The sequence below is a fragment of the Takifugu rubripes genome, chromosome 7 (assembly GCF_901000725.2).
Source record: "Takifugu rubripes chromosome 7, fTakRub1.2, whole genome shotgun sequence".
NCBI lineage: Eukaryota > Metazoa > Chordata > Actinopteri > Tetraodontiformes > Tetraodontidae > Takifugu > Takifugu rubripes.
In genome coordinates, this window is record NC_042291.1 from 4,841,087 (window position 1) to 4,865,342 (window position 24,256).

The 24,256-nt window shown below is 42.0% G+C and overlaps 4 protein-coding genes and 2 long non-coding RNA genes across 10 annotated transcripts; 2 read left to right on the top strand and 4 right to left on the bottom strand.

Annotated features, from left to right (window-relative positions):
• Positions 1–417: 417 nt before the first annotated feature.
• Positions 418–1,677, bottom strand: LOC115250440 (uncharacterized). The gene is made up of 2 exons (XM_029839029.1): positions 1,296–1,677; positions 418–1,140 (listed from the first exon to the last, which is right to left on the bottom strand). Exons 1-2 carry the CDS (start codon positions 1,675–1,677, stop codon positions 632–634), a joined length of 891 nt encoding a protein of 296 aa, XP_029694889.1. The 3' UTR covers positions 418–631.
• LOC115250444 (uncharacterized) lies at positions 1,464–1,884 on the top strand. Its single transcript, XR_003888995.1, has 2 exons — positions 1,464–1,569; positions 1,655–1,884. It is a non-coding gene; the product is annotated as an uncharacterized lncRNA (long non-coding RNA).
• A 2,105-nt stretch (positions 1,885–3,989) lies between these two features.
• On the bottom strand, positions 3,990–20,068 carry LOC105416984 (uncharacterized). 3 transcript variants are annotated; one of them, XM_029839007.1, is made up of 3 exons: positions 20,021–20,068; positions 8,620–8,649; positions 3,990–6,084 (listed from the first exon to the last, which is right to left on the bottom strand). In XM_029839007.1, exon 3 carries the CDS (start codon positions 6,073–6,075, stop codon positions 4,030–4,032), a length of 2,046 nt encoding a protein of 681 aa, XP_029694867.1. In that variant the 5' UTR covers positions 6,076–6,084; positions 8,620–8,649; positions 20,021–20,068; the 3' UTR covers positions 3,990–4,029. The 3 variants fall into 3 exon arrangements, with proteins under 3 accessions (XP_029694867.1, XP_029694868.1, XP_029694866.1); XM_029839008.1 differs by lacking the exon at positions 20,021–20,068 and adding an exon at positions 8,846–8,954; XM_029839006.1 differs by lacking the exons at positions 8,620–8,649; positions 20,021–20,068 and adding an exon at positions 6,176–6,251.
• LOC105418696 (uncharacterized) lies at positions 11,111–19,770 on the bottom strand. 3 transcript variants are annotated; one of them, XM_029839021.1, is made up of 4 exons: positions 19,010–19,770; positions 14,701–14,900; positions 11,807–12,301; positions 11,111–11,651 (listed from the first exon to the last, which is right to left on the bottom strand). In XM_029839021.1, the coding sequence occupies exons 2-4, from the start codon at positions 14,879–14,881 to the stop codon at positions 11,143–11,145; spliced, it is 1,185 nt and encodes a 394-aa protein (XP_029694881.1). In that variant the 5' UTR covers positions 14,882–14,900; positions 19,010–19,770; the 3' UTR covers positions 11,111–11,142. The 3 variants fall into 3 exon arrangements, with proteins under 3 accessions (XP_029694881.1, XP_029694880.1, XP_011617173.2); XM_029839020.1 differs by lacking the exon at positions 19,010–19,770 and adding an exon at positions 15,800–15,856; XM_011618871.2 differs by lacking the exon at positions 19,010–19,770 and having other exon boundaries at positions 14,701–15,576.
• LOC115250443 (uncharacterized) lies at positions 11,957–13,834 on the top strand. Its single transcript, XR_003888994.1, has 2 exons — positions 11,957–12,080; positions 12,166–13,834. It is a non-coding gene; the product is annotated as an uncharacterized lncRNA (long non-coding RNA).
• A 1,866-nt stretch (positions 20,069–21,934) lies between the features above and the next one.
• Positions 21,935–23,216, bottom strand: gbp (glycogen synthase kinase binding protein). Its single transcript, XM_011620634.2, has one exon. It carries the CDS (start codon positions 23,104–23,106, stop codon positions 22,594–22,596), a length of 513 nt encoding a protein of 170 aa, XP_011618936.1. The 5' UTR covers positions 23,107–23,216; the 3' UTR covers positions 21,935–22,593.
• Between the last annotated feature and the right edge of the window lie 1,040 nt (positions 23,217–24,256).

The following is a 24,256-nucleotide window of genomic DNA, read 5'->3' on the forward strand; positions in this document are numbered from 1 at the left end:
GGACCCCCTGGTTTACAGATATCTCCAAGTTGTAAATTATGTTCATGGCACCAATTGGTCACAGCTTTATGATAAGTTTCACTGATTTAAGCTTCATCTCTCCATCACTATGGAAATCTTCAACTGTGTGAAAACAGATCCACTTTGTCTCTTTTTGTGGATTAAACTGATCACAAGTCTTTATGTCTCCTACATGTGACATCTCTGGGTTTTAAGGTAATAAAATGTACTGGAATATTCTGCAGAATTATTTCGGGGCTGGGTGTTCGAATTGTGGCATCAGCTATCCAGAATAGATTCTTAGGAGGGGCCATTAACACTACCAGGACACTGGTCCTATTTGGTGCTAATGTGTCACACTCTACTGTTTGGATGAAGTTAGGAACATCTGATCATAAAGCAAACAGGGAAGTCTCATTTGGAAGAACATATTCAGCCTTTATCATGAAATCAATGAAATTTTCAGACATTTAGAAGATTCAGGTTTTATAAACAGACTATTACACAAAAGAAAAAAACTGCTTCTTCTGAGCTGGACTCATTCAGAAGAGGACAAATGTCCTGACAGCTTTTTATCAATGAGCCACAGGTGTTTCTATGTTAGAATTCACCAAACAGCAGAACATCAGAGTTAATAATACTCATCATCTGCTCCCTGTTTAGCATCAACCAGGCACTTTAGTTGTTCCTGGTTCCTCTTCATGCGCCCCAACAGGCTCCTTATCCCTTCTGTGATCAGCAGCTCCTCTCCAGTGATCCGACCCAGTGCTGTTGTCATCTCCTCCATCACCTTCATCACAGGCTCCAACAGGACCAGATGGCGGGTCTGCAGCTCTGCCACATTCCCTATCCCACTCAGCACCCCCAGCTGATTGACAACTCTCCTCATTTTACTCTGAACATCAGCAACAACCTCCCGTCTCCTAGACAAATCTCGCAGGTTGGCGTCGGTCTGATGAATTTTGTGGTCAACATCTTGGATTTCACGTTCAGCTTTGGAGATCAAGCTCTGGAACTCCGACACTTTGTTGCGGTATTTTGTGACCTGAGATTCACAGCTGTCCACCTCCCTTCTAGCAGTGTTGACAGCATCAGAGGCCTGATCCATATCTATTGCACCAGCAATAGCCACAATAGGTCCTGAAATAAATGTAAAGTAGATTCACATGACCAGATCGTGATTGTCCAAAGACGTCTTCAGTGTGTCTCACACTTGTCTTCTAGTAACTTTAGTCAAACACAAAATCACTGAACATGTTTCAAATCATCTGAAGCTTCAACTTTTATTTACTCACCAACAACCCATCCAGAGAATGGGATGACCATTAGACCAAGTCCTACATTCCTCATCATCTTTGCTTCATCCCTCTTCTTTCTCATGTTCTCTAAAGTTTCTTTTGCTGATTCCAGGTTTCTCCTCTGGGTGTTCAGAGCATCTTTGTAGGTCTCCAAAGAAGACTTGTAAGAGCCCAGCTGTTTTTGTAGCTTGTCTAACTCTAACTGTTTCTCCTGTTTCAGCCTTGCTAAACGACCCTGGTCTGCAGTGAGAACCTCAGTCTGCCTGTCCAGGTCCTGGAGCTCCCCTGCAGCTTTCCTCTCAGAGCTTTCTAGTTGTCGTTTCATATTTAGAATCTGTCTTCTGATATCATGAAAGGTTTGAGTGTCTGGAAGGACCATGTCTGCATGGACACTGAGGAGGATCTCTGAAACTTTATTGAAGGACTGGAGTCCACTCTTCAGTGGGACGATCACAGCCTGGGCCACTTTTCTCAGCTCCCTGTCCTGGGAACCTACAGAACTGTGAGTCCAAAAAGGAAAGCCTTAAGAACCCGGACCAACAGGGTCGACTTACCAAACACTTGACAGGTCATTACGGTGTTTCAATAAGAATATGTTTACATTTATATTTGTGAACCATCTATAAACCTTGTTTATGTACTTCTGCATTTACTGATCGTTGCTGTTATTTTTTCTCTTTTGTGGTTTATAATTAGTATTTATAGTTCTGGACACCTGTGGTAGCAGGGGCAATAATTACTGTGGCACCAAAAGGCCCACCTGGGACGTAGCTATAGGTTTGGGTAAAACAGAAGCTGAGCTGATGGTGAGCTGTTAGCTGATGCTCTCCTTCGCTCTTCACACCTCAACTCTTGGCTTTACAGTGGGTTAGTGTAAAGGTACCTTAAATGTGTATCATCCATGTAGGTTTTTGTGTGTTAAAAAATAACTGTGTGAAATGTCTGACAATTTTGGCTCATATGCAAATGTTCTGACCTGTTTACAGACGACACACATAATCCAGCCACAACAGTATCTATTATGATTAGTGATGTCAGTGTTAACGCCTTAATTATCACGTCATTGTCGGACCTGGACTTCAGGTAGCTTCTCTTCCGCCCACATAAACAGAACTGTGGACAGCAGGACCGACAGCTGCAGCTGGTCGGACCCACAGACTTCCTGTGAGGCCGACTGTCAAAGTGAATGCATTCATTTTGACATAAGCAAGTTAACGTGTTCATTTGGACAGCCCTAATTCTGACTGTTGATCAAACTGTATGTAAACTGTGAAGTCTTGTGGTTGTGATACATACCTACAGGAAATGTTCCAAGCCATGATCACACTAGACTGAAAGATGGAGACCTAAATATTAAAGAAAAAAGAAAAAGCTCATTATGACAAAGACCTTTCACTGCCTCAGTCTAGCTTACTCATCGCCCAAACTACACTTTCACCAATATGAAGTTGTTCTCCTCAAATATACATGAGTTCAATGTAGTGGAAGCATGATGAATGAACCCATCCATGCAGTGTCTGCCACTGAGTACTGGAGTACATCCCAGGAATGATAACTGGGACTTTTACAGATAACTCAGAACGTCCTCATATCTCCTATTTGTGTCCAGCATTTGAAAATTGCATGAATCAAAATTCATACTGCACAGAAAGAAGAGATGGTTGACTTCTCTTTGACCTTATGGTGCTTGTAGAAGTGATGTCTTTTAATATGATGTTATTTTTGAGGTGTTTCATTTGATCTGATAAATTCCTCCAGCTAAACAGAGGGCATGGTTACAGACTGTACATGTGCTAGTTTAGGAAGTACCATCACAAATAAAGACAGTTATCTCAAACATCAATCCTTACAGCAGTCATGGGCAGAAGGAGACAAGACAACAGTTCAGTCTAAACAGGAGACCTTTATTTACTGCTGTCACAGAATAAACATCAATGCTACTGTCAGCAAAAGCACCAAAGCAGTCAGCGTTCCTCAGGACCTTCACCATGATCAGTCTAATAATAACAACACACATTACTAACATTAAGTACTAATACTGACTAATAACTATAATAACACGCATGTTGCATCCCAGGTTTCATTAAAGAAACTAAGCAGGTCAGAAATTACTTGGACACTTGTTCTTTCACCATTGAGTTTTACTGTGATCTTTTTATTTGCCACCACATGGTCCGTCTGATAGGAGATGATGATGTAGAGCTTTAGTCCACTTCATATCTGTGATCGTTCTCCAGTCTGGTCTCATGCTGTGCGCACCTCCTTGAGTCCTGCGTCCACATTACCGTCTCTATTAAGAGTGTTTTCTTTGTGTGAAGGTCAACAAACAGGGTCTTCAGAAGATCAGAACAGTAAGTGAATCCATGCAAAGGTGATGCATCAGAGATTTTGTGAGATCAATCCGATTTAAAACCCCAATCCGAAGAAGACAACAGCTCAGCTTAAAAACAGGACTCACAGATCAAATGTGATCACTCACATTCTACTGTCAGACTGGCGTCGTCTCTTCAACCAGGTTTGGGTTTTTTTGGCTGTGCCTTGATGATTTTCTCCCAAGGTCTCACTTTTGTGGAGGGCAGATTAAAACACGAGTCCCAAAACTAGTTTACAAACTTTTACCAAGTCTTCTTGCACATGTTTGTGAGTAATTAGCATCAAAAAGCAGTTGTGTAGTATCTTTTGCTCAAAGCGCTGATGTGACGACAGTTTAATTATTCTAAATCGTGTTGAATTAGTAGTAGTCCTCCTGTCCTTCAAAGCCAGCCTGGACAATTTCTTTAATCCTCTCAGTCTCCTGGGGTGGGGCAGCAGGAAGAATGGCCTTCAGTTCACACTCGATTTTCTCCATTCTTGCATCGGTCTTCCTCTCAAAGTCTTTTTTGTTCTTGATCACCAGCTGCAGAATACCTCTCTGAGCGTCCTGGCAGGACTGCTGCAGCATGGCGCGCTCTTGATGGAACTCAGGTTTTTTATTATCCATGGCCATGAGCCTGCCCAGGCTGCTCACTCTGTCCATCAGGTACTTGCTGGACACCTCAGTGTACGTCCCTGAGATCATGTGGACCAGGCTGGCAACGTTGGAGGCTTGGAAGGCTTGGTTGTACAGGAGGTCTTTTGTGAAGAGCTTGTCGTTGTAAGAAAGTTTCTTTGAGTCATCACATGTAGTAACAAAGTTTTTCAGGGTCTTGCTGAGGCTGGTTTTGACAATGTTGGAGACCATCTGGAAGAAGCGAACCATCTTCTCCCATTGCTCTTTGACCCTGCCCATGGCGTCCAGACCCTTGACCAGCATTTTGATGGTGGTGTCAAAGTCAATCTCTTTGATGTTGCATTTTTGCATCTCACACAGAATCTCAGTCAGTTCCCTTTCATTCTTCTCCATGTTCTCCACACTCTTTTGATAGGAGTCACGCGTTTGCTTGAGTTGTTCTCTGCTCAGCTCAATCTTGTAACGAGCATTTTCAGAAACTGTCTGACTGGCTGATTTGTGTTCTGAGTTGTTCTCCGTTTTGAACATCATTGGTGGTTTGGGGGTCAGAGCAGGAGTACCTGAAATTTTCTTGCTCTTGGAGTCAAAAGCAAGTGAATCTTCATGGAACTTTTTGATGCTTTTAACCATCTTTTTGGTCTGCTTGTCATTCCACTTGTGTTCTGGAGAATACATGTTCATCTCTTCACAAATGTTGATGCCACGCTCACAGATGGACAGTGCTCTGTCACGTAGTTTCTCCTCTGGTAACGTTTTCAGTTCCCCAGTGATCCTTTCAAATTGCTCTTCAATCCAGTTAGCCTTGGAACACGTTTTCTTTTTCTGATCGTACAGGTCCTTCCAGTCTATTTCTCCATTTTTGACGAACCCTTTTAGAAGCCCTGCCAGTTTCAGAATCTCCTCAGATTTGCTGCAGACTCTTATTTGTGCAAGATTATCAACCTTTGTATCACTGTCATTTAGGGTTGTGGGTGATCCACCTGCTCCCCCAGATGAGTTACTTGTTCTGGAAACAAATCCATTCAGTATTCCTGTTACTGCTGAGGAGATTCCTTCCACGAAATCCATGGCGATCATCTCCCACCCGGTGGGAATGGAGTTCATGGCGCTGTTGAATGCCTCTTGTGCTCCTTCCATTTCCTTTTCCAAGTCCTCCATTGCTTTCTTGGACCGTTCATTCAGCTGCTTGGCTGTCTTCTCTTTCATTTTAGTTTCCTCTAGCTTCATCTTCACCTTTTCAAGCTCTTCTCCATAGAAATGTTTAGCATTGACACAGGCCTCCAGCAGCTCCTGGATTAAACAGATGACATCAAGGTACTTCTTTTCAACACCTTCTGCCAATATCACGCACTCCTCTGCTATGTCACGGATGTTGTTCAGCTGGTTTGGCAGAAGAGTTTTGACCACATCATCACTGCCGTTAAAGAGAACATTGACTGCCGCCTTCATGTAATCAGGAACTGTTCCCGTGTGAATACGGATTTGATCCATGTTCTTGTGGGCCTCATTAAAAGCCTGCCAGCCTGAGTTACACACTTGCATCAGACAGGCTCTGAAGGAGTTTGGGTACTTGATGTACTTGAAACCTCCTTCTGGGCGGTTCTCATTGATGGAGAAATCTTCACAGGAGGAGATGAACACCAACTCCCCCATTATAGCAATAGAGAGAGGAGCAGGGGTCAGGTATTCCTCCCAGTTTGCATTGGGCTGCATCAGCATTTTGGTGGTCTCCCGCATCTCTGCTGCAGTGGTGAGACTTTGAGTGGTCTTTACGATCTGGTTGGCCATGTTTCGATACTGGAGAGAAAGGACAGGACAGAGGATTTCAAGTACTTTTCTACTTTGATGAAATATTCAAAGTTAACTGCTAAATCTACAGCAAAACTACTCTGAATGTAAGAAGAGAAGAGTTCCCCTTATGTCAAGAAGACAGTGGCTTAGCAACCTGGTTTGCATAGATCAAGATTTGCACTCCCCTGGTCTGAAAGTCACTGCATGAGATTTTAGTTACAGAATCCCTTCGGATTGATGCCGTTGCAGCTCAGAATCAACCTGATCACCTTAATTTGCTGTTTGCCAAATCTTCTACTTCATCTTTCCTGTCATTTTGTCATGTGTGAAGCAGATGCCCAATCTGTCTATTCAGCAGACTTTAGTTGAGTTTCACAGACGATCAAGAGAAATCAAGAACCTCACAAACCCTAAAGCTCTGTTCTCACTGCAATAGTTTACTTTCTTTTTTTATAAAATTACCAAAAAAAACCGCTCAAATTCTGTGTTCTCTTCATCATTCTGGGATGCTGATTGTGGTTTCTTTTCTTGCTAAATATTTATTAAATGCAGTGCATTTAACATGTTTCAAGAAAATGAAAGAAATGTCTGGAATCACTTTATATCAATACATCATCAACCATAGTAACAACAAAAACCATCATCACAAGTATCAAAAATTAGGAACAGAAATCTCCACTCCAGTCCTGTAGGTGGAGATAATGTGCTCCAAAGGTTATTATCAACAGCTATTGTGAGGTAAACTAACCAAAAGTCCATATGTGATTATAAAATGGGTAACCACTCAACTTTCCACTTTGCTAAAGCAACGGTTAGATGTTAAATACATAAAAACGTGCAATTAACGTGTTTCATGAAAATCAAAGAAGTGTCTGGAATCACTTTATATCAATATATCATCAACAATAGTGACAAAAAGAATGAGTCATATGTCCCACGAAACAAAACTGGAAATGATGTTGATCAACCAATAAAATAGTTTTCACACTCAGAAGAGGTGTAGAGCGCACCGATGGTGATTTTGCTCTATTTCTTCAGGCTGTGATGTGTGCGTATCGTAGCCATAGAACTAGAAATGTGGCTAGTTGGATGACATATTGGAGCCGTATGGCATTTGGTGCTTGGTAAGTTTATAAACCCATGTAGCCCAGGACCTACAGTTTGCAAATGTGTAACATGGCTATATTCTTTCCTGCTTAGCGTCCTGCTTCAGGGTGTCAGACTGGAAACCTGTCAACTCCCAGGATTGGAGAGAATTTCACAGGAGAGAATTCTGGGAGTTGGCACTTGGCAAGCTCATAATTGGCACAAACAGGGCCGCCCCTCCCTTTATGAAGAACTTGCACTGTGCAGGGCTCACGATTGAGAGTCTCCATTTTGCACAATATGCGCAATGTGACTGACTCATGTGTCTCACCGCTACACAATTTGAGATGCACAATGAGCACCATTAAGTGTGAGGCAAAAGAAACATTTTTAATCGGCCACCACAAACATGTAATGATGAGTGTCAAAACTTAATAAAGGTTTTGTTGATTTTAATGGAGGAATATAGCTACTTGGGAAACTTCCCCCAATATGATATGAGGAAACAATGATGAATAAATCTATTGGAAACATGTTAAAGTGAGGTTGCTATTCTCTTAAATATGTTAGTCTGCCATCAGCTCTGTGACTAAAATGGTAAATAAATAACATTTGTGCTGATTTAGATAAAATGCTGAAGTTAAACATTTGCATTTGGTATTTGTCACTTATATTAGACAAGGGATCCAGAAACATAACACTTTCACTGAATTCTGTTGATCCTCCATTTGTTTGATTAAAGTATTGTTAAAAGCTTTACACTGATTTTATCTATATAGAAACATAGATACCAAAGGTTCAAACACAGGTACTATGTGATCAGGTAGGTCACATGATCCAGCTAAATGTCATGTAAACACAATAAAACTACTTCCTCACTGGTGCTCTTTCCTAATCAGTTTAAATTTACTTTTCAGTATCAGGTAAGTCTGAAAATATTTGTGTCCTTTAGAAAAGCAGAGTTTAAAGATGTGTTATTTATTGCTAAACATGGGCTTTTTGAACATTTTGTTATGTATTTTGTAAATGCGTAATCTTCTCAAATGCAGTTTGTGTCGAGGATTTTCTTCGTCTCGGGGTTGTGGTCTGCTGACGTCATATAAGCAGGCCCGGTTAACTTTTATACTGTCCAATCACCGATTAGCAATCGCAGCGTCACCAGCCCGTGGCTCCTCCCTCAACCGGCCCAGATGCAGGAGACGGAGACGATAAAAGTAAGACGTTATCTCTGAAAGACGCCTCCCAACGTACTCGTATCCATAACTGTTTCTCAGCGACTTGATTGTTGCCTTGGGGCTTTATTACCACATACATATTTCCAGTAGCATTAGGTGCGTAGCAATAACGTGACGCAGCTTCTTGTCAATCGTGTTTTTTCGGGTTATGTTGGCGTGTTTGGACCCATTTAGGATTATCAATCAGTTTGTTGGGTTGTGAGTGCAATAAACAGATTACCTGAGCAGCGATCTTGTAGCCGAGTTTAATCTGTGGAATGCAGCACAGAAAGAGACGGTGGGTGAGAACAAAGCTTTGCATTCAGCGGTTTGAGCGCAACCTCAGTGGGAAAAATATAAAGGAAACGAGTTGTGTCCCAGAGAAAAGTTCATAGCGACAAGAGGAATTAGACCAACATGTGTGATCATAAAGTGATCTGTGGTCTGATATGAATCTGATCTCTTACCTTTCCTGTGTGCAGAAGCAGGACTCTGTGGCAGCTGAAGCAGAAGTGGACTCAGTGGTCCTGACAGACCCTTAAATAGGGTGTTTTTACTTTCACTTTTGAAATGACGGGCAATATATGAACAAATGGGCAGGATTTGTGAGGGGGACAACCAGACATGAGGTTTATAGTAATACCTAAGGTTTATAGTAATACCTAAGGTTTATAGTAAAAATATAGGAGGGGCTGGGCCACTTACTAGAAATTAGGTATATAGCTTTAACTTTAGTGTATTAAAGTTAGAAAAATCAATTAAAAGTGGTCAAATATGTTATATTGTTGAATGTAATTAAAGACAAAACTGCCTTAATCACAGCTTTCCATAAATGGATCTTTATTGAGTTATTCAGAAAAATAATACGAATATAGGAAAATGGTGCGCAAAAGCAGGTTTTTCCTTTTTGGTGGAGCAACTGCCTTGATGCCAACAGTAGCTTTTCCTGTTTTAAAACTAAGAGGTGCAATACACTCAAGCAAAAGTTGAAGTGCGGGCCATATTCTATTCTATTTATAAAATGTCTTGCGGGCCAATTAAAAATGGACGAAGGGCCGCAGTTGGCCCGCGGGCCGTAGTTTGGACACCCCTGATTTAACCAGAAGGTGAATAGGAATGATATATTCTCCTGCTGGGTTCAACTTTTAAACCATTAGATTCTCATTTTAAACATGTTCAGCATGAACTTTAGTACATGTAAACCACAAGTGAACAAATCATTAATTCTTTCTGACTTTAACTGCTGATACTTTAAAATGTGGGTCAAGTAGTTGTGAAGAAGCAGACCTGCAGGACTCACCTGACGACAGTGGTGAACCTTTGAGCCATCAGCTCAGGTGAACTGGGTGACCTCCACCTGTACTTTGTCCAGTTTGATATGTGAAACAACAACAAAGTTTAAAAGTAATAATTATAGATAAAACGTCTGATGGTTATTTATGACTGAGTTAATAACGAGACCAAAAACTGATTTATGTCTTTAATGTTTTTATTTGCACGTCCAATTAGTGTAAACAAACCTAGTACTTAGTATCCAGATGTACAGCAGGGGGCGCCCAAACACAGTAGAGCTCCAAGGACAAGGACAGAGAGGAAAAAGGGCAAACATCCTGTCTGTACAGGGGCTGAGCAGCTCACATCTTCAGCCTGGCAGACATTAACCTTGCACTAATAAATAATCTGTCACATGATCGGATAGAACGTAGAGTAACTCCATTAAATGTGCTTTTACATCAAAGTGTTGAACAGATTATTTGTTCACTGTCAGTTACTGGGAAACGGCACCACCACATGGCGATCTGACCTGGAGCTCCAGAGGTATCAGCAGTTCTAGGACCCCCTGGTTGACACATATCTCTAGGTTGTAAACTATGTTCATGGCACCAATTTGTCACAACTTTATGATAACTTTCACTAATTTATTAAGCTTCATCTCTCCATCACTTTGGAAATCTCCAACTGTGTGAAAACAGATCCACTTTGTCTCTTTTTGTGGATTAAACTGATCACAAGTCTTTATGTCTCCTACATGTGACATCTCTGGGTTTTAAGGTAATAAAATGTACTGGAATATTGTGCGGACTTATTTAAGGACTGGGAGTTCGAATCGTGGCATCAACTATCCAGAATAGATTCTTAGGAGGGGCCATTAACACTACCAGGACACTGGTCCTATTTGGTGTTAATGTGTCACACTCTACTGTTTGGATGAAGTTAGCTGGAGAAAAGCAGGAAACTTTGTGTCTACGCAGGTTTTTGGTGTTGACCACTTTAAACTTTTTGGATGGAAATAAAGATAGTCCATCAGGAAGGAAAAAGAATTGGACCTTCATTCAACTGACAGAGAAAATAGTGTCAATAAAGCTATCCCATCTGGAATTAAAGCGTTGCCTCGGCCTCTGCGGCTGAGCTGTAGATTTCCGTCTACCTCATGATGACTTGTTCTAGTTTTGCAGAACAACACCTGAAATGAAAACCCTCCAAACAAAATTCAATTAGTAACAGGAGTTCATTGTTGTATCCTGAGGTACATCTGATCATAAAGCAAACAGAGTAGTCTCATTTGGAAGAACATATTCAGCCTTTATCATGAAATTTTCAGACATTTAGAAGATTCAGGTTTTATAAACAGACTATTACACAAAAGAAAAAACTGCTTCTCCTGAGCTGGACTCATTCAGAAGAGGACAAATGTCCTGACAGCTTTTTATCAATGAGCCACAGGTGTTTCTATGTTAGAATTCACCAAACAGCAGAACATCAGTTAATAATACTCATCATCTGCTCCCTGTTTAGCATCAACCAGGCACTTTAGTTGTTCCTGGTTCCTCTTCATGCGCCCCAACAGGCTCCTTATCCCTTCTGTGTTCAGCAGCTCCTCTCCAGTGATCCGACCCAGTGCTGTTGTCATCTCCTCCATCACCTTCATCACAGGCCCCAACAGGACCAGATGGCGGGTCTGCAGCTCTGCCACATTCCCCACCCCACTCAGCACCCCCAGCTGATTGACAACTCTCCTCATTTTACTCTGAACATCAGCAACAACCTCCCGCCTCCCAGACAAATCTCGCAGGTTGGCGTCAGTCTGATGAATTTTGTGGTCAACATGTCGGATTTCACGTTCAGCTTTGGAGATCAAGCTCTGGAACTCCGACACTTTGTTGCAGTATTTTGTGACCTGAGATTCACAGCTGTCCACCTCCCTTCTAGCAGTGTTGACAGCATCAGAGGCCTGATCCATATCTATTGCACCAGCAATAGCCACAACAGGTCCTGAAATAAATGTAAAATAGATTCACATGACCAGATCGTGATTGTCCAAAAACATCTTCAGTGTGTCTCACACTTGTCTTCTAGTAACTTTAGTCAAACACAAAAATACTGAACATGTTTCAAATCATCTGAAGCTTCAACTTTTATTTACTCACCAACAATCCATCCAGCGACTGGGATGACCATTAGACCAAGTCCTACATTCCTCATCGTCTCTGCTTCATCCCTCTTCTTTCTCATGTTCTCTAAAGTTTCTTTTGCTGATTCCAGGTTTCTCCTCTGGGTGTTCAGAGCATCTTTGTAGGTCTCCAAAGAAGACCTGTAAGAGCCCAGCTGTTTTTGTAGCTTGTCTAACTCTAACTGTTTCTCCTGTTTCAGCCTTGCTAAACGACCCTGGTCTGCAGTGAGAACCTCAGTCTGCCTGTCCAGGTCCTGGAGCTCCTCTGCAGCTATCCTCTCAGAGCTTTCTAGTTGTCGTTTCATATTTAGAATCTGTCTTCTTATATCATGAAAGGTTTGAGTGTCTGGAAGGACCATGTCTGCATGGACACTGAGGAGGATCTCTGAAACTTTATTGAAGGACTGGAGTCCACTCTTCAGTGGGACGATCACAGCCTGGGCCACTTTCCTCAGCTCCCTGTCCTGGGAACCTACAGAAGTGATTCAAGAAAGACTTAGAAAATCAGACAAACAGGGTCCTATCAACAGCATTGGAAACTTAAATTGGCTTCGAAAGTGACTCCAATTTGGTATGTTTTCAGTATGTATACAATGATCCCAGTCAGACAGTTCTGGACATAACTTGTATGACATGAGTTCCAGTATCTCAAGTGAATACCATTGGTCTTACCTGACCCAATGTTGGAGATGCAGGAGGCAGTGATGGTCTGGTGAAAACACCATTTCTCTTCCTCACCTGGGGCAATATGACTACTTGTCACTGCTCTTTTTCCCTACAGCCTCTTCAAAAGACCAGATTAGCACCAATCACTTCTCAGCTGAACTCAACTAGGACGAGACTCACTTCCCAGTCCTGTAGCTGGGCTATCAGGACTGGTTTATGAACACTAATTGTCATTAAGTGCTGTTTAGATCCTGTTTTTTTGAATAGGTGTCGCTAGTTCCTTCAGATATGGTAACCAAGCAGAGGACAGTGTTGCCAGAGCTAAACTAAGGCGGGCTATCAGGGAGGCCTAGGTTAGAACCAGGCTTAGAATAATCCACAAAGACTGCAAAACAGAAATAACAAAAAACTACCTCTATTAGTTAAACACCTTATTGCCAGTTTCGAGGTCAAAAGGCTACCTACCACATCCCATATAACTCATCCCAACTCCAACACCCTGCTACACCAAAGCCATTGTTCAACTAGAACCTAGTCAGCATGACTCAATTTGACAAAGAACAATTTTGAGTTTTTCCCAGTAGAGGTATCAGGGCAGAGTAGGAACTTTTTTAGTGCCTCCATGGTTGATGTTGTAGATGAATCACAATAGCAACCCTTTTTTTGGAAAAGGCAAACCCACCATTTTTAAAACCCAGCAACAGCAAAAATAAAGGCTACAAACATGGCTATACCATGGTCCAACAATAAGATACAGACATTGTTAATGTTGTGAGGGGCAAATGAGAAAAGCAGATGGAGCTACACGGTGAGCTGATGGCCACTGAGGGATACCAGTGGGCATAAACATGACATTTAGGGGGGGAAAAAAAAGGTGATTAATAGAAGACCAAGGATAAAGAGGGATGAACATAAAGAACCAGAAGTTGTTTCATAAAATAGATGCTATTTAGGGCACCAACCGTTGAGTAACAGGACAGAGTGCCTCAACTGTTTGAAGTGTTTTATGACTCACATTGTTGGCGAGTTCACCTCAAACCAAGAAGTATATTTAGAAAGTAATGTTATTGTTCCCTGTATGCAGAGCTGGCTAGATTTCCAGCAGCATTCATTTAGTTCTCTGCTTGCATTTTGCAATTGGTTTGCTGTTAACAAAAATTCAGCACATCACTAATGTTTGATGAACTAAGCTAGTGTAAGTTATTGGTGAAAATGTTAAATTTGCTTTATGTGCAATTAAGTTGAGTGTATTTTTAATAAAGGTTTGCTAGTTTGTATTTTGCACATTTTAAAAAGTCTGGATTTTGCTTCAGACTGTAATAAAAAATTTACTGTGTCACAATTTCTGTCTTTTCTGTTGAGACTCTAATGAAAAAAAGCCAACAAATACAAACCAAACATTTAACATAGATGTTTCAACGTCCTCCACAGTTTTGTAATGTCCGAACAAGGTGACAAGAGTTGACACCATTAGCATGTGGAAGAGTCTTAGACCTTGCTACAAAGACCCGGGCCAGGCTTGAAGGCATGGTTAGTCAGACACAAAGGACTTTACTCACCCTAGTAAATATGTTTTAGTAAAAATAGTGTTTTTTTAGTCAAGTCCAGCTTTTTACCTTCCAAGACAGTTTGCATACAGTAGTCATCACAGCCCACATTGCACCACTGAGTCAACTGTATCAAGATGCTTCCTGTCAATTTTAGCTTATATTTAAACATCATCATTCCAGACTTCCTAGTGAATAAAGTGCTGGAACTTGGCTTATCCTACTCCTCCTCCATCTGCTCCTACGTTAAAGGTCCTTTGATAGAATTCCTCCATCATCTCAACTCCGCCTAACTCCAGGCGTTTTTTTTTCTTTTTCCATTTTACTGGATTTTGCCAGGGAAATTAATTCATGTACCAGGAGGAGGTGCAGAGGCTGGCAGAGTGGTCTTTAGCTAAAAACCTGACCCCAAATACAGGAAAAACAGAAGAAATTATTTTGGACTCCTCCCCACACTCCGCACAAAAGGAATGCATGGGAGAATTTTACAGATCTTTATTTTCCTAGGTATTCAACCCTCAGATGCTCTCTCCTGTTCAACAACCAAAAATAAGATGTATTTTCTCAGATTGCTCAGGAAGAATAAATCAGGATCTCTGAGTCTGCACATTAATGGTGTGTGTGTGTGTCTTCAAATTTCAACCTGTGCATTACTGACCAATTCGGTGTGCGAATGATCCACTTGCTTCCACAAAGGAGTTACTTCTTTGAGAAGATACTCCATTCGATATTTGTTCTACAAAATCCATAGCGATCATCTTCCATCCAGTGGGAAGGGAATTAAAGACTGCCCGTAAGACATTTCTTGCTCCATCCATCTCATTCGATGAGGCCGCCATTGCTTTCTTGGATGGGTGCCTGTAAAACAAATAAATCCACAAATGGAGTCTCATGAGTAGACAAACCGGAGTCTGAGAATCAGAAGTGATGTTATGCTCCATCTGTTTTTCTAACATACCATTGATCTTTTAAAGCACAGCTGTTATCATTTCAGTCTGTTAACCAGTGATCAAATATATCAATATCCTCTATCATATCAAAGACCTCCACCTTTGGAGGAACCTTGGACTGGTTCCCCCTGCCCACAGATCATGTTAAACTCTGTCTTGTTTCTCTCTTACTGCTGATCACTCACATCATCCATTCCTCTCAATTCCAACATACCTCAAAACAGCAAAACAAAATCCTGATGTCAAAAAAGGTTCAGACCCCACTGACAGTCAAGTTGTTCCTTAAACCAATGCTGGTCCAATTTGAAAGACCCCAGGAAGAAAATAGGCATAGTCCCAATTCATTTAATGCAAGAGTAAGAATAGACTGAAGGATTGCAGGTTAAGGCAGTAGATCAGGGTCTATGATTCTCGTCAGAGAATCAAGGTGCTTATGCAAAAAGGTCTGGATGCATCTTTTCTGCTTGCCCCCTTCTGTATTCATCTACAGGTATCGCCGCCTTCATAGCTGTATGCTGACCTACGGAACTCCGACCCGGCTGACCCACTCAACTCGAATTGGCAGCTTATTTTAATTAATATACAGAATTTTCACAACTATAAAGGTGCACCTAAAACACTGAGATTTTCTCAAAAATCGACAGTGCGCCTTAAAATATGGTGCGCCTTGTGTGTGGACTGAGTTCCAAAATCTGCTGTGCGCCTTTGGTGGGTGCACTACGGTAAATGCTCCGCTCATCGATTAGCAGCACACCTACGCGTAAGGACTCCCTGGTGCCGGTCGAGCGAGACGCGTATGAGGCTTACTTTAAACTGCAGGCCATCGAATATGCGGCTGAAAATGGCAATCGAGCATCTGCAAGACATTTTAATGTAAATGAGTCCATTGTCAGAAAGTGGAGAAAACGGGAAAGTGAACTGCGCCAAGTGAGGAAGACGAAGCTGAGTTTCCGCAGGAACAAATCAAGGTGGCCCGAGCTGGAAGTGGAACAGTTGGTTGTGGAACAGCGAACAACTGGGAGGGGCGTCTCTACTGTCACCATTCGACAAAAGGCCAAAGCGATTGCTGAAGAAACATTGAGCACTTCCAAGGAGGTCCGTATTGGTGTTTTTGCTTTATGAGGAGGCGGCATCTCTCCATACGTCCAAGGACAACTGTTGCGCAGCGGCTGCCCGTGGATTACCAGGAGAGGGCGGCCATCTTCCCTAACCCTAACCAGGAGAGGGCGGCCATCTTCCGCACCTACTCCCGCGACAAGATAACCGCGCCCAGCCACATCACCATCATGGATGAGATCTATCCATCGTGGGAGCGTTGGATGACGAAAGGCAAACACTCCTTCACGAAGACTATGAGGCAGCGGCGGGCAAGTTATGCCACCATATGCAGGTGGATTGTAGACGCATGGGCTATGATACCGTCTTCATGCATTGTAAGAGCTTTCACAAAAGCTGGCATCAACACTGAAGCGGAACCGGTGGGTGAGTCCGATTCAGATGATGAAGAAGAGGAATTCGGGATGTTGGACATTGAAATAGCGCACCTGTTTAATTCAGATACAGAAAATGAAAACTTTGATGGTTTTGTGGTGGAAGAATGAATACTTTGTTCAATAAATGTGTCGAAACTGACCGTTTTACTTCCGTTATCATTTTTTACTGTATGTTTTAGCATGCGCCTAATAATACGGTGCGCCTTTCGTATGTGTTAAATACAGAAATAGCACCCATAACTGAGACTGCGCCTTTTATTACAGTGCACCTTATGGTCGTGAAAATAAGGTAATGTCTTTCTATGTTCTACCTATTCTATGCTCTACCTGTCCTCCCCCCTTCTACTCCCCCTTCTCCACTCTCTCTACCCAGCCGGCCATCAGCAGGAGGGTCCCCCTACATGAGCCTGGTCCTGCTCAAGGTTTCTTCCAGTTAAAGGGGAGCTTTTCCTGCCACTGCTTGTTGGGGGTCAGGCCCTGGGATTCTGTAAAGCGCCTAGATACAATTGTGATTGTAACAGACGCTATTTAAATAAAGATTGATTGATCTTTTTCATGTGATGGAATGAGGTATTGGTCAGGACGGATCCGTCAATCTAATGGGTTTTATGTGATTTATTCACAATTTGGGATTGGGCAGGAAGCTTAAAGCTTTCCAGGTTTCACAGGCGATGAAGTTAAGGTCATTATCTAACATTGCGTACATAGGCAAGTACGCTGTTCCTGACCCATTCAGGGAATGCCATTGGGCCTTAAGTTGTCAGACTTTTGTACACGTTTATTCATCTTTATTATTTTCTAAGATAGCCAATGAAGGTTAAAAACCTTGATAACAGCAAGAAGCAAAACAAAATGCCAATTAATATAGTTTTAATTTTACTTTCAAATTGCTCAATTAAAAAATGTTTTAACTTGAATATATTATAATATACATATTATATATGCATACTAAAATATGATTAATTTAGCATTTTAATTATTTCTATTATTGATTTGACATATTTTAGATTTGTTCACATTTTTCTATATATTTTAATAAATTATTTGTATTTTAACTACTTACTTCAATTAAGTTATTACAAAATATAAGGTGCACCTTATTAAAAGGCACAGTCTCAGTTAAGGGTGTTATTTCTGTAGTTAACGCATAAATAATACGCACCGGATTATAGGGCATGGTAAAACATGCATGCTAGCGTATTTAGCAATGTACTCACGTTATTTTTTGATCAATCCTCATCCACAAATTCATCAAAGTCCTCATCTTCAGTATCCGAAATGAACAAAATGAATCCGAAATGGCTTTTGTGAAAGCCGAAAACCCTTTACAGATTTTGGAACTTGGTGCACACATAAGGCACGCCCCGTCCATTTTGGAGAAAATTCAAGACTTTTAAGTGCACCTTACAGTCGTGAAATTACATTACTCGTCGGGGCGTGTCTACTCTCTCTTTGATGGACACAAGAGGCCCAGCTGGATCCATGAACTCTCAGTGACGCGGAAGTTGCCTGCATAAGTTTCGGCTAGAGCGCGCCCTGCTGTCTGAACACATTGTTCATCATAAAACTAATCGTGTGAAATAAAGTGGGTTAAGGGTTAGGGTTACACCACTTGAGTTAAACATCACAGCCCTTTTTCTTAATACCTGGGCTCTTTTCTGGGGTCACTCCTCTTTTCAGATTCAGATTCAGATTCCTTTATTTGTCCCACAATGGGGAAATATACAGCGCAACAGCAGCAAAAACACACAGAGAATTTTTTTAAAAATAAGAATATAAAAAATATATATACTGTATTTTCTGGACTATATGTTGCTCCAGAGTTGAAGACTCTGGACTAGCCAAAGAAAATGCATAATAAAGAAGAAAAATAGATATATAGGTCACACTGGACTATAAGTCGCATTTTGGGGGAAAATTTATTTGATAAAATCCGAGACCAAGAACATACATTTTATCTTGAAAGGCAATTAGCAATCCATTAGCATGGATTAGCAATAGGGTTACGGTATGCTAACGTAACAAATTCAGCTACATGACCCACAACGAACTGAGTATGTGTCTTTATTTATTTATTCAACATATTAGTCGCTCCAGAGTACAAGTCGCACCCCCTGACAAACGATGAAAAAAAGTGCGACTTATAGTCCGGAAAATACGGTATACATCTCCAAGATAAATGGATACTTAGCCTTTTGAATACCTGTACATAGTACAGACAGGAGTTTACCTGAAGAATATACATATCAGAATATTTAATATTCAGTGTGTGCAAAATGATTGAAATGCAATTTGAGAATTGTAAGGTTATTGTGCGAAGTCCAGTGGTAAAAGCAATTATTTATTTATGCCTACTAGTCTGCAGACTAGCGGGCATTATCTTTATTGTGCAGTCTGACAGCAGCCGACAGGAAAGATCTGCGATACCTCTCCTTCACACAGCAAGGGTGGAGCAGCCGCTCACTGAAGGAGCTGCACAGTGCTGTCTATCTCTTGGCAACACTTTTAGAATACCTATACTTAACTTTCACTGTTATGCACATGACATCCAGCTCTACCTCTAACTCTCTTCCAGGTTCTGAGAACATGAGATAATTTTCACCACCATTATTTGAGGGAGAAATTATAGATAGGTTTAAATGAACTGAGTCACAGTCACAAAAGTTCCTTTGTTTGATTTCCTGGGGCCAGGGGATTTATTCAGTCACGATAGTGTGACACACATAATTGTGTTGTCACAATTTGATCCTTAGAATATCGTCAGAAAGACTTAAATTGAATAAGTAATAGACCGAAGACGTCTCACGTGTTGTGGCTGTAATTGGTCCTCCACACCACTGGGGTCGCCGTGGTTGTAGAGTGATCTTTCCTAAAGCGAGTTGCAGCAGGCTCGTAGCTACAGCTGTTTTATTCTATTTTCTATTTAAAACGGGTGAGTACTGTCACTAAGCATAGTAGAGTCAGGTAAAGGTACATGGGAATAAATGTTTAATTGTCGTAATACGCAGTTCTGGGTCATGGCCCAGCGAAATGTTTGTTTTTATTAGACAATTAGCTAATGTCAAGCTCGTAGTTAAAGGTTTGTTGATTTGGAGGCAGAAGATCGGAGTATCATTTTCGCTCTGAAAGTCGCCTTCAAACAACTAAAAGTCATCGTTTTCATCGTTTGCTTTTTTTAAGAAAAAAAACAACACATACACATTTCCAGTAGCATTAGCTGCGTAGCATTAAAGTGTCGCAGCTTCTTGTCAGTCGTGTTTTTTTGGATTATGTTGGCGTGTTTGGACCCATTCAGGATTATCAATCAGTTTGTTGGGTTGTGAGTGCAATAAACATTACCTGAGCAGCGATCTTGTAGCCGAGTTTAATCTGTGGAATGCAGCACAGAAAGAGACGGTTTGAGCGCAACATCGGTGGGAAAAATATAAAGGAAACGAGTTGTGTCCCAGAGAAGAGTTCATAGCGACAAGAGGAATTAGACCAACATGTGTGATCACAAAGTGATCTGTAGTCTGATATGAATCTGATCTTTTACCTTTCCTGTGTGGAGAAGCAGGACTCTGCGGCAGCTGAAGCAGAAGTGGACTCAGTGGTCCTGACAGACCCTTAAATAGGGTGTTTTTACTTTTGGTTTCGAAATGACGGGCAATATATGAACAAATGGGCAGGATTTGTGAGGCGGACAACCAGCCCAGACATAAGGTTTATCTTTATCTTCAAGTGACCTTAAACACATGAACACAGCAAAGCTTCTGGATCCACATGACATGAGAGATTATCAGCATCCAGTGACATTTGCTTCATGGAATACTTTCATATTTGTGTGCTAAACTCATTGAAAATTTTATCTTAATCGGGCATCTGCTGCTTTCAATGAAAATAAAATATTTCAGAGCTTTTGTCTTCCTGGTTCTCCGTGTGCTCTTTTAGAAAGTGAAATAATCTGAAATGCTTTCAGTTTTAGAAAATCAAATTAGAGTAGCACATTCTTGAAGGTGAAGAGGAATGATTATATTCAACTGCTGGGTTCAACTTTCAAAGCATCTAATCATCTCATTTTGAACATGTTCAGCATAAACTTATACATGTGAACCACAAGTGAACAATTAATTATAATTTAAAATTCTGATGTTTAGCACTACTAGTAGCTACACATTCATGACTGGGTTAATAATAAGACCAAAAATTCATTCCTTTAATGTTTTTATTCACACATCGAATTAGTGTAAACAAACCCACCACAAAGGTTTATTATCCAGGTGTACAGCAGGGGGCGCCCAAACAGTAGAGCTCCAAGGACAATCACAGAGAGGAAACAGGCAAACATCCTGTCTGTACAGGTGCTGAGCAGCTCACATCTTCAGCCTGGCAGACATGAACCTTGCACTAATAAATAATCTGTCAAATGATCGGATAGAACGTAGAGTAACTCCATTAAATGTGCTTTTTACATGAAAATGTTGGAACAGATAATGATTTGTTCACTGTCAACTACCAGGAAACAGCGCCACCACTTTAACTACAGTTCATCTTGATCGGGCATCTGCTGCTTTCAATGAAAATAAAATATTTCAGAGCCTTTGTCCTTCTGGTTTTAAGGTACCTTTAAACTAACCAGCTGTAAAAAGCGAAGGAGAGTATCAGCTAACGGACTCAGTGGGAGACAGGAGGATGAGAAAGCAGCTGTTCTGTGGCAGAACCTGTTCCACCAGCTCCGGGACACCCTGAGACAGCACGGCTGCTGCTGCTTCTTGCCAGCTGCTGTCAGACTCCACAATGAACAGTTCGACTGGACTGGACAGTTTAATAGGAACATAGATAATGTGTGCAATAATACACTCCCACATGTGAAACAGGGTTTTCTTTCCAGATGTGTGATGCAACATTAAGAGAGCTCTTTCACTGTTGTATGGAGTTCATCTTTACTGTGTACAGCTGCATGTACTAATCTTTATCATTTTGAAAATGCATATGGACCTCTGCTCCCTCTATGAATGCTAAACTGCTGCTGCAACACTGCAGATTTCCCCTTTGTCGGATTAAATGATTATCCTATTTTATGCTTTCTCTATGTTTGGTCAATTCACTGACCAAATTCACGTAATTGTAAGAGCACGATAATTAGTAGTCAGAGGGCTGTTTTAGCTAGGGATTGACCACACGACTTTTAAGCCAACGCATGACTTCACTCGACTTTAAAAATTACAGTCATGAGCCTGCTGCTGGTGTAAATTTTGGGACTCATTTATTGATTTTTTAGAATCAGTAATTCCAACGTGGATGCCACAGTACCCAACAGCGTCAGTAGGGGGAGCCCTCTCCCTGACCTGCTTTAATGCGCATGCACTGTAAATAAACAGACTGTAGCTTGATCATCAGCAGGAAAGGTGATAATAGGAGAAATGCACACAAGGTGAAGTTAAAATAAAACGACAAAATAGACCATGAGTCTGGAAAAATGAATTACTTTATTAAGAGAACACAAAACCCTGAGTACTCAGGGACGTTATCAGCTACTTCGTTACGAAGCATTGGTGGTGATTTTTTTTCTTCAACACAGAGAAAGAGAATAAGACAAAATTCCTGGTCGGAATTTCAAAAAAGGGAACGCACCACGTGACAACCGACCTTTCCAAACAAACATCCCGTTGCATTGTGGGGAATCCAGCGTGTCGGTTCTTCCGGACCTTTCACGCGCCCGTCGCTCGCGGCGGAGTGACAAAGGTTAACTTTTAAAACGATAAATGAGGAGCTGCCAGCTTACTGTCCTCCAACGAGTTCCAGGGTTCGGTATCAGAAATGTTCTAGATTCACATGTTGGAGAAACAAATCCAAAATAATACGAGCATAAAGCTGATCTTAATGTGAGATTTCTGCCAACAGCATCACTGTAAACAAAGTGTCCAAATCTCGCCCGACCGAGCCGCCACGATGACGTTCTGACCCACAAACATCGCCCCGAACTTCTGAACCGCTCAGGATGGCCAGGGCGGCTCGTTAGCTAGCCGGACTAACCGTCCTCAAATCCAAGGCGATACGAGTCCGTGCTATGTTTATTCTAACGGGTCAGTCCTGGTTCTTGCGTCAGGCAGTGTGGCAGAGGTTCTGTTAGTCCATCAGCAGGGTACCGTCCGGCGCTGGGGGGAACTCTGCACAGTCCGCGGCGGAGAACTGCAGCCGCCTCACAGCCTCTTTGATGAGGTTCCCCGATAATATCAACTCCTGGAGCAGCCGGTGGGGATCCTCCTCCTCCGCAGCCATCGTTTTTCCGTTCCACTGTTTGATTCGGTCCCAGTCCTGTTCGCCACTAGACCCGGGGATGTTGTACGGGCTCGCCCTGCGGTTCCACCGGTGCGGTCGGCTCCTCAGGCGCATGTAGCAGCCTCCTCGCCTCTGAGCCGACGCCGCCGCGCTGCTGTTCGCCTGTTTGATCCCAGCAGAACTGGAACCAGTGAGGCCGTGCAGGCACGACACGGACACGGACACCGTCTTCTGGTGGCCGCCGCCGCCGCCGTGGAGCTGCAGAGCCTCCCCGATCCTCGTCACCAGCGCGTCCACCTCTTTAGAGTCCACAGTGACCGACTGCTCCAGAAAGATGTAATTCTCCTTCCGACAGGGCATCCTGGCGTCGTCCTGCTCTCTGCGATTGTGTTTTCGTGAGCAGTTTGAATGAAAACAAATGGCCGCTCCAGACTCGCAACGCGCCGCTCAGCAACATCAACCACCCCGGTTGATTTGTAAACAATAGGTGACGTCAGGCGGACCGTACCACTTCCCGGGGTTTAGGGGTAAGCCGCCAAAATAAAGACTCATTTATCCAACACAAGCCTTACAAAAAACCCTCGTGTAACCATTTAATCAGTTTTACGTATATACACTTTAAAATTTGTTTGGACTGTCAAAACTTTATTGATCACTGACGACATGTGCTGGAGTTAATTTCCCTCCCAACACGAGCAGACTGGAGACCATGGTCAGGCCCACAAAGGATTATTACATAACTCCTAACTGCTGCTGTCTGTACAACAAAACAAACAAAGCATGCAGACAAACAATGTCTGCATGGAAGGAAAACTCAATATTCACGGGACAGCTTTCACATTATCACATTAAATTAGATATTCAAACATTTACGTGCGTGGAAGTACATTACGAAACTACAATGGTGTGATTTAAACGTTAGCAGAATATGGTGTCTAATAACCAAATCCTGCGACCCACGAAAGAATTACAACATTTACTTTAAGGCGGATATTAAAAGGGTCTTTTGAGTTCATTATTGATTTCGGCGAGCCCAAAGATCCACATTTGCTCGAAGAAAATGCAAAAATTAAATGAAAGTGATAGAATCTGAGTGCAGCCGTGTAGGGGACACTGGCTGCCAGTGGCATTCAGTAACAAAGGGCGGCGGGGCGTGTGTGCGTGTGCGGGCGAACACTGTGTACGTTCATGTTTCTCAGAAAATAAACCCGTTGCTCCAGCCAGACAGGCTCATCACCATATAAGGAGCGGCTCTCGCTAAACCACGTGGTACACCAGCCAATTAACGCGCGACAGTCGAAAGGGAAAGTATAATCAGGACATAAGGAAATGTACAGAAGACAATAAAGTACCGTAACAGATGATAAAGTTAAGGTCTTTACGGTTATGGTTGATTTATTTGAAGGTAAACAGTCTGCTGACACACTGGAGTTTGTGTATGAGTGTGTGTGTGTGTGTGTGTGTGTGTGTGTGAGAGAGAGAGAGAGAGAGAGGGGGGGAAGGGGGTGCA

What these genes read in the sequence shown, in the direction of transcription:
- LOC115250440 (XM_029839029.1), bottom strand. Translation starts at nt 1,677, where the DNA reads ATGGTCCTTCCAGACACTCAAACCTTTCATGATATCAGAAGACAGATT. An exon ending in ATTCTCTGGATGGGTTGTTG is followed by an intron (nt 1,141 to 1,295) that starts GTGAGTAAATAA and finishes CATTTATTTCAG; the next exon opens with GACCTATTGTGGCTATTGCT.
- LOC105416984 (XM_029839007.1), bottom strand. Translation starts at nt 6,075, where the DNA reads ATGGCCAACCAGATCGTAAAGACCACTCAAAGTCTCACCACTGCAGCA.
- LOC105418696 (XM_011618871.2), bottom strand. Translation starts at nt 14,998, where the DNA reads ATGTTAGAAAAACAGATGGAGCATAACATCACTTCTGATTCTCAGACT. An exon ending in ATCATTCGCACACCGAATTG is followed by an intron (nt 12,302 to 14,700) that starts GTCAGTAATGCA and finishes TCACTTCTGTAG; the next exon opens with GTTCCCAGGACAGGGAGCTG. An exon ending in AGTCGCTGGATGGATTGTTG is followed by an intron (nt 11,652 to 11,806) that starts GTGAGTAAATAA and finishes CATTTATTTCAG; the next exon opens with GACCTGTTGTGGCTATTGCT.
- gbp (XM_011620634.2), bottom strand. Translation starts at nt 23,106, where the DNA reads ATGCCCTGTCGGAAGGAGAATTACATCTTTCTGGAGCAGTCGGTCACT.